The sequence below is a fragment of the Neolamprologus multifasciatus genome, chromosome 17 (genome assembly GCF_963576455.1).
Source record: "Neolamprologus multifasciatus chromosome 17, fNeoMul1.2, whole genome shotgun sequence".
Lineage (NCBI taxonomy): Eukaryota > Metazoa > Chordata > Actinopteri > Cichliformes > Cichlidae > Neolamprologus > Neolamprologus multifasciatus.
This window is the reverse complement of record NC_140455.1, coordinates 6,209,907-6,219,104: the sequence shown is the minus strand read 5'-3', so window position 1 is coordinate 6,219,104 and position 9,198 is coordinate 6,209,907. Positions and strand designations below refer to the sequence as shown.

The 9,198-nt window shown below is 40.8% G+C and overlaps 1 protein-coding gene across 1 annotated transcript; it reads left to right on the top strand.

Moving 5' to 3' along the window:
* Positions 1-1,698: 1,698 nt before the first annotated feature.
* On the top strand, positions 1,699-4,016 carry foxd3 (forkhead box D3). The gene has a single exon (XM_085136935.1). It carries the CDS (start codon positions 2,266-2,268, stop codon positions 3,457-3,459), a length of 1,194 nt encoding a protein of 397 aa, XP_084993061.1. The 5' UTR covers positions 1,699-2,265; the 3' UTR covers positions 3,460-4,016.
* The last annotated feature ends 5,182 nt before the right edge of the window (positions 4,017-9,198 follow it).

Genomic DNA, 9,198 nt, shown 5'->3' with positions numbered 1-9,198 from the left:
AGATTTCTTCCGTAGAAGACAAAGAAAAGGAGGATTCTTGATTGGGCCCAACATGAGTTATTCCGCTGTTAAACGCCCGAATGTAAAGAAAGAAAGAAAACGAACTTTGATGGAGAAAGTTTTCCTTTTAAAAAGAAAAAAAATATAGTGAAAAAAATCTGTCAATTAAAACGCAACTATATATCTTTTAAAAAATTGTTTTTAATCTGACAAATCCACAAAGCAAATAAGCGATTCCTTAAATACACTCTCGCCGCGCGGATGAACAGGATGAAAGTTGACGCGAGCCTCTGGATTCATCTCCTAAGTAGCCCCGGTATTGACGGACCTCCAGATCGCGCGGGTCAACGAGAGATTAACGCGGAGCCAGTCCGATCGGAATCCACGATTCCGTCCTTTTGACCCGAACACACACGCATTATTAATGATAGTGTTTTAATTTAATCCCACTTTTAGCTTCGCCAGCTCAGGTGCCGGAGAAGAGGCGCTGTGAACTGCAGAAGGCACTTAAGGGATCAAATTTACCCCCCGAAATTATACAAATTAAGTACAATAATAATAATAATAATAATAATAATAATAATAATAATAATAATAATAATAATAATAATAATAATAATAATAATTCAGTGTTGTATCGTTAATTTTATTTGAATAAAGCCCTGACATTAAGTACCTGGCTCGTGCTGATTTTTAGGTATTTCCTCCTGAGAGGTTCCAGAAACCGGGTGTACGTTCAAGGCGCCTATGTCAAGCTCGAAAATGTCTAAATTGCTGTTTTTATTTTAACACACAAACGGTAAGATAAGCCGCTTTGACAAACGGCCTAAATACAGCAGCTCGTGCTTTCCAATCAGTCCCAGATTTTCGCACGCGACGCAGGAAGCCTTGTGTAAAGGACCTGACGTGCCCCCTCTGTCAGAGCTCAGCCTGCACCGCTCACCTTCACGCTTTTGTGAATAAACGTTCTCTTTGCACTCACCCGCTGCCCGCATTTCCTACTTTTTTTTCAAATGCAAAAACTCGGGGTGACTCGGACAAGGGGGGGGGGGGGGGGGGGTCGTTAGCACCTCTTCCAAACTCTGAAGGAAATTCTGCATTGTCCCATTCATCGTCGCTGCTGCCGCTTCTTCAATATTCTTCCCACCTCGGCTAAATCCTGCGGGAATAAATAGACTGGAATTCATGCTTTGCATTCGCTGCTTGGATTTACGCGACCGGGCTTTAAAGCTGGGAGCACCGAGGCATGCAATTCCAGCACCGAATGAACAGAGCAAGCAAAAATATCAATAATAAAAAACATGTCTAACGTATCCTTTCAAGGAGAGTTACATGCACGGACTCTACGCTGAAATAAAGTGTGGAGATTAAAAATAAACTACGCATGCACAATTAAACAGTTTCTATAAATATATAGAAGTCAAGACATTCATGAACTTGAAGGAAGATTCCGTTAACTTAGCTGTTGTCGTTTTCATTCTGCAGCTGTCAGCAGAGTTCGCGTTAGCAAAGTTAAAGCTTTGGTTTGTTTTTTAACGCGGTCACATTATTGCGCGTCAGATCTTTCAATCACGCGAGCCAATTTTCTCCCCCTCCTCCTCTTCCTCCTCCCTCTGCCACCGTTAAATGGTCTATGACGGACGAACACAAAAATAAGCGGAAAGCAGCACTGCTGATGTCCCATTGTTGACAAATCCATGAAACAACTCCAGTTTGCATGGTTTAACAGAGAGGAGAGGAGAGGTGGGTGGAGGGAGGAGAGGAGAGGAGAGTGGAGAGAGGACAGGGGGGCGTCTGTCGTCACCAAACCACGTGTCCAGCGCTGATAGTATATCTTATAGTGGGGAGGGAAAGTAATCTATCAGACAGTCTTGTTAAAAGCCCCGGCCTTTTTAAGAGCAGCATGTGTCATCTCGGCTCGGTTCTCCAAATATCGCTCGTCCAGGAAATCTAAGCACCGAGAAGGGACGTCGGAGCGCAAAAGTCGCGCTGTCTGCAAAACAACTTCGAGGCGAGACGCGCTGCTCCGCGGGCCTGCTCACTGACCGAGTGGAGAAATATTTGTAGAAGTTTGAAGTTCCTTGTCGGCTGGACTGGCAGGCGTCCGGTTCGATCACATTTAGATTTTTGGGGAGGGGAAAGCATCCGATCTGTTGACAATCAGCAGCGCGAGCGCACTGATCGCGCGGCTGCTCTGTCTTTTTCGGCTGCAGTGAGACTTTTTTTAATAATAAAAAAAATAAAACGGTGTCAGTAAGACGTGAGATGACCCTGTCTGGAGGCAGCGAACGAGCCAGCGACATGTCCGGCCAAACTGTGCTCACAGCCGAGGACGTGGATATTGACGTAGTGGGCGAGGGAGATGAGGAGGGCATGGAGAGGGTGGACAGCGACTGCGACAGCCCAGGAGACGGCATCTTGCACGACCTCCGGGGGGAAACGGGAGACGAGGAGGTGGAAGACGAGATCGAGGTGGAGAAAGAGGAGATGAGGTCCGGGGTAGGGAGTCCGTGCTGCGAGAGCGCAGGGGAGGCAGAATCAGGCACCGGAAAAGGAGAGGGTCACGACCAGAGCGCAGCGCCAGGTGCGATCCAGAAGCCCAAGAGTAGCCTGGTAAAGCCGCCTTACTCCTACATCGCACTTATCACCATGGCTATCCTGCAGAGCCCGCAGAAAAAGCTCACCCTCAGCGGGATCTGCGAGTTCATCAGCAACCGCTTCCCTTATTACCGTGAGAAGTTCCCGGCGTGGCAAAACTCCATCCGTCACAACTTGTCTCTCAACGACTGCTTCATAAAAATCCCCCGGGAACCTGGTAACCCCGGCAAGGGCAACTACTGGACCATGGACCCCGCTTCAGAGGACATGTTCGACAACGGCAGCTTCCTCAGGAGGAGGAAAAGGTTCAAGAGAGTTCAGCCAGATGTGCTCAGGGACCAGACTGCTCTCATGATGCAAAGTTTCGGGGCGTACAGTCTTGGAGGGCCCTACGGGAGACACTACGGTATCCACCCGGCGGCGTATTCCCATCCGGCTGCTTTGCAGTACCCGTACATCCCCCCTGTAGGTCCCATGCTGCCCCCGGGCGTCCCTCTCCTGCCCTCGGCGGAGCTAAACAGAAAAGCGTTCAACACTCAGCTCAGCCCGAGCCTTCAGCTTCAACTCAGTAGTCTCAGCACGGCGTCTATGATCAAATCAGAGCCTTCAAACAGACCTTCATTCAGTATAGAAAATATAATCGGGGTGTCCAGTGCCTCCTCTTCCTCGCCGGGCGCAGCTCAGGCTTTCCTGCGGCCTCCTGTGACCGTTCAGTCGGCCCTGCTGAGCGCGCAGTCCCTCTCTCTGACCCGGACCTCAGCCGCTATCGCGCCCATCCTCAGTGTACCTTCAAATATTATTTCTGGACACGTTTTACCCTCAGCGACGGCGGCGGCAGTGTCCAAATGGCCTTCACAATGACTTCAAACCGAAGAGAAAGCAAACTCTTATTTTTTATATAGAGACATTATTACCGGGAAGTGTGAAAAGCACAAATTTATAGGCAGCACTGGACTGTAAAGCCATGTAAAGACTGTTGAAAAACAGAGAACAAAAAACGAAAAAGAAGATTTTTTCTGTACAGGTAATATTTGTAAATATTTGTATAAAAAAAGACAAATGATTTTGCCAGTTTGACTTTTACCTGTTCCTTTCTCCCCTTTGTTCCTGTTTGAGATCTGTGGTAATTATTTTACGTTTTTTTCTCCTTTCTTTTTGTAACAGAAGCTCAACTGGACATAGTTACTTTGGCTTCTTTTTCATACAAGACACAAAACCTCTGGAAAAAAAAAGAGACTGTTTATAATAATAATTTTAAAAAATACAAATATATGTAATTCTATGTAGCTATATTGTGTTGTAAACTGAATTTATTTGTAAATAAATCTAAGAAAGAATTAAAAATCAATTTTCATTATTAACATTCTTAACATTTTTGACACGTGATTTGAGAAAAAAAATCGCATTATTTCCAGGGAACATTTTTCAGGGTAAAAATAAAAATAGTACATTTAATTTGAATAACTTTACAGTTCGTGTAAAGCATACATTATTAATATTCCTACATAAAAAAATCGAAACTGTCTTATTTTGTTGTCTATTTTCAGGCTGAAAAATATCGAATATATAAAATATTAATAATAATAATATAACATATATGTTTTTAACATTACTTTCAATTTTTCATTTTATCAGCATAATTCAAACTATTTCATTATTTAGAAATTGAAATAGAAAAAAATGAGTTATACTTTAGGGCAACACTTCCTAAGGATTAGAATTAAAAAAATTATTCTTTTTTTACTGCTGTTGCGATTGACGTGGTAGCGTTTAAAAACATATTTAAAGTTACAATTTAACAATAGTATGCTAATAAGAATAACTAAAAATACTGACAAAGGTGTATGAATAATATGTAATCGTAAATTTTAAAATAAAAATAAAAAAAAACTTGTAAAAGCTTTGAGATTAGCTTGCTATAGAGTAAATTCAATCCTGAAAATTTGCGCGTATAGCCTACCTTATATTTAGGCTTTTTGCAGGAAGGCATAAATCTAATTTGTATCATATTTCAGATGATGGGATGTGGCATAAAGAGGTGAATATTGAGCACAAATCAGTGTAGCTGTTTATTAAAGTATTTACCCTGGAATTTCCTGACAATGCTCCCTGACAGGAGGTTACAGTTTAGACCACAGGTTCACCATCACATCACACGCTGTATGCTTTTGCGCGATATTCTGCGGCTTGGCTCCTATAAAGGTAACAATTTCGCAGTTGTGTCTGGCTAATCACTTTTACACAAACAGCAAGTGGTGTGCGTGTGTGCATATGAAAGCGAGAGTGTGAATGTGTAAATGTGTGTGTGTGTGTGTGTGTGTGTGTGTGTGTGTGAGAGAGAGAGACAGAGACAGAGAGAAAGAGGGTGAGCGCGAGGGGTTTTAGGGGCTATATTTATCTGATCCCCATGGGAAAGAGAAAGAGGCCTCTCTCTCCGCTCCAATTCACTTTCAGACACCGAAGAAGGTGCTGATGATGCAAAAGTCTTCTCCAATGTCACCGTGACATTTCTACTTACTAAATTCATTATTATTCAGACTATTGATATTATTCAAATTACCTACAGCAGTGACTGTGATGTTATTATTTTAAAGACCAGTCTTTGATTATTTGTCTACTGAAACATAAAAATAATATATAAATTAAAATGTGAGACATTGTCTGCATTGCACTGCCCGTAATAGATTTCTGATCATTTCTGCCATTTTTTCCTTGCCATTCGATCATACGATTCTAAAATGACAAGGCATTAAATATAGCAGGCTCTAAAATGAAGTGATGGCTAAAGAGTACAGTTAGAGAAAGGTGAGTGAAATTTTGGGGGATGCACAAATACTCAGAGAAAGCCTCAAATTCTAGATACCAAAAAGACTCAAACTTGCACTTGTTGAACCTGTTTATTTAAACCTCTAATTTATTTCTTGTGTGAGGTGTGTACATGGCTACGAGCGGGGATTCAGACTCCACAAAGCATCATTAAACCAGCCTCGCGTGTCTGTCTTATAGGATGCTAACATCTATAATTACACTTGCAGTGTTGCAGTGTGAAGCCCCGGTGTGAGATCTTGCAACAGGAGCGACGTTGCAGGCTGACAACACATCGAGGCCGTGACATCCATGCCGCTAGGGGGCGTCAACATACACCTGCGGCTCTTAATTAGGGTGATCATAAATAAAATAAATATTTGTGAAAACCTGAAATAATACATCAACATTTTCCACCTAATTCTCTTTCTTCTTTGCACACACTTCCTGCTGAACAAATTTATCTGAGTAATCTAACTGCAAATTTGATTTTAGATCATAAGTGATGTTTTACCATTATTTTTTTAAAGTTTGTAGTAACATTGTAGCAGAGTATCTGCTACAATGTTAGTAGCAGATAGTAGTGTTTTTTTTTCCTTTAAGCTAAAATTGGTAACGTTAATTGTGTTCATATTTAAGATACAACACAGAGAGGAAACACCGAAAGCAAAGCTTTTGTTAACGACAGAGCACTAAATTCCTGAACCGAAGCTGCAGTGCTGAAACTACAGGCATGAACAAGATTTTAACATGGGCTAAAACAGCTGCTTTAGCAGCACGGGCCTACTTAAAGGGTAAGCTAGTGCAATAATAACAATAACAGAGTTAATGAATATTATTAATATTATTATTACTATTATTAAAATTATGCTGCGTTAGCTTGTTACTTGTTGTTTCATCAAAACCAAGCGCAGTTTCGTGTAATTATGGTGCAAATTATGGCGCACAATTTGCTGAACGAACGAAGACGCTCATTTATAGACGCTCGCGCGCCCGTGCGATAATGAGCCATGCAGCTGCACGTGCTTGTGCACAGGTGGAGAAAAGCCTGGGTTGTAGTTCCCACAGCTCCACCAGACAGGCTATATTAGTCTCCAAGCACAATCTGTAAATACAGCTTGCTCCCCCCCCCCCCCCCCCCCCCCCCCCTCTCTCTCTCTCTCTGTGATTTCTGACTTGTTTTACCTCCATATAACCTCCTGAGCGGAAAGAGTTTATGTAAAGTTTTTTTTTGTATTTTTGTTTTGTTTTGTTTTTTAGTGCTGATTGTGCTTGTGGCTATGATAGGTAACAAATCCTTTTTAGTATATTATCAATGCATAAATGTGTCCAGTCAGCATTCGTGATATAAAAAGAGGTCACAGCTCTTTTTGAACCTAAAATTAGATTATTGGGAAAAACAAAAAACGAAACATAACACACAAAACCTGCAAGTTTCCAACTTTAAAGTGGAAATATTCCAGGGATTCAGTGTCAAACATAGTCATTCCCTACTTTATTCTAACTGTGTGTATTTTTATTTTTACTTGGATCTCTTTTGTGTTAGACATACGTTTGTGCTGTCCTGTGTGAAGAAAAAAAACGTAAAAGTGAAAGGGAAATTTCTGAAGAGCTATACACAGAAAACTGAAAGGGAGAAATTATCACTGCCCATTGAAGTTGCTACAACTCTTAAATTCAAAGTGCGTGAGGTAGATTAAGAAGGAATATTTTATAGAGAAATTGAATTAATATCCAACATAATGCACTTTATTTTTCACAGTACAACCTTTAAAACCAAAAACTTACAATGACTGATGTTACACTATGCTGCTTAGTATGCGTGATCAATATTAGCTGCTAGAGCAGTGTATCTGTAACTCCGTATGAGTTTTAGCTTTCAGGTTTGGGACTCAAGCCCACGCACAAACTGTGGCCCGCTAAAGTAAAACAAAAACATCCTGTAGCAGGTTGGGAAATGACATCACTGCAAACAATGATGCATGAAAAATATCTCAATTTGTCCATTCACTGAAACCCAAGTAAACAGTTGCACAGGAATATATAATAGTGATTTGTCCACTTGCAGTGAGGCTTGGTAGAGCTCATGAGCCCATTTAAATCCTCCTTTCTGTCCCATCGAAAGGCAAAAATGGCTGTTGAACTTCATTTGCATTTAGTTTTTATCTGTCTTGTCCAAGTACACAAATTTAGTGTTTGAGAGTGTAATGATGCTGCAATCTCAGAAGCCAAAATTCCACATTTTGCAGGACCCTATGAGGGTGGATAGTGTGTCTTTAACAAACCAGAGAAGTCTCTGATCCATACAGAACATTAAACATCTGGGTGATGATATTGTTCAAAGTAAGCTGATCTTGACCTTTGTTTCAGAGAGTGGATGCCAAGTATAACTGAAAGACTGAACCAGAGTGACACAACACCCTCTGGACGTAGGCTTTCAAAGCCTAGCACAGAAATGAAATGCTATTAAGTGCACACAAATAGTGCAGGATTTTTCCAAATGCCAATTAATTATGCACTCAAGAATGAATCTGAAATCACAATTCCCAAATAAGACATAATAGGAGAAATCTCTATGAAGTTCTGGATTTATTGATCCGGCTTGACTTGCTGTAGCAAACATGACTGTTGACATGATAGACTTTAGTGACATTGGGAAGCAAGGCCTAGGCCTTTAATAATAACTAGGTCATCCTGCACCACAAGCTATAGCCTTCTCCTGGGCGGAGATTACAGACAGTAAATGTAGGTACAGCAGTTGCTGAATATTTAAAAAGGCATAGAGATGAAGCAATAAATGACAAAGTAAAGCTGGCGTGGCTGGGCATTAATAACTAATGGGTACCAGTGAGTTATAGGCTGCTGCTGTTGTAATGAAAGTGTCATTGCAAATCAGCAGTTGTCCGAGGTTATTATTATTTATGCATAATTGATGTCAGAACCACAAGGAATATGTCTCATCCAACAAACCCTAACACCTTGAGAACAAAGATGATGGTGTCAACAAAAGAAAAGGTCACAAAGAGAAAAACGCCCTCTGGCTCGCTGTGGCTAGCCCACAGTGTACAGGGAAGACAAGGAAAGGATGTGATACCCATATCTACATCTGTGTACAGAAGATTAACACAAACTAATACACTAGTTAGACTGCCGCCCCTCTGCTGCTGATTATATAGTGGATTTTTTTCTGTCACTTTGATATAAATTTTGTGAAATCAGCTGTTCCTGAGCTATTTGCAAAGACTTAGAATTAAGCATTTGTTATCACAGCAACAATTTCCAGTTTGGCATGGATGCTTGCTTCTTTAATGTCCAGACTTATTGATTCCATGTGCATCCATTTTATCTGCCAATTTGTTTGTTCTGCTTCCACGTACCTCCAAATTTGCAGAAAACAACTAAAATATATTATAAACTGTATAGTATTATAATGTTTTTACTTTCTTGGATATAATTTGAGATTTCAAAAATGTTTCATAGTCATATTTATATTGATAAGAAATTTTAAAATGTTTTTCATTATAAATGTAATCATGTTATGTGGATATTGTAGACTATTGGAATTGACAAATTCATATTCCTGATTATCATTGTTATTCCTGAAATGAAAAGAAACGGGAAAACACATAGAAAAGAGATGATTACCAGATCATTACCAGGCCTCTGGAGAACTTCAAGACATGTTTAGCAATTTGAATCAGCTGTATTGGATAATGGACACATCTAAAACCTGCAGGACACCAGCACTCAAGGCCTGGAGTTTCCTACCCCCGGTCTGGACCCAGCTTGCCCCCA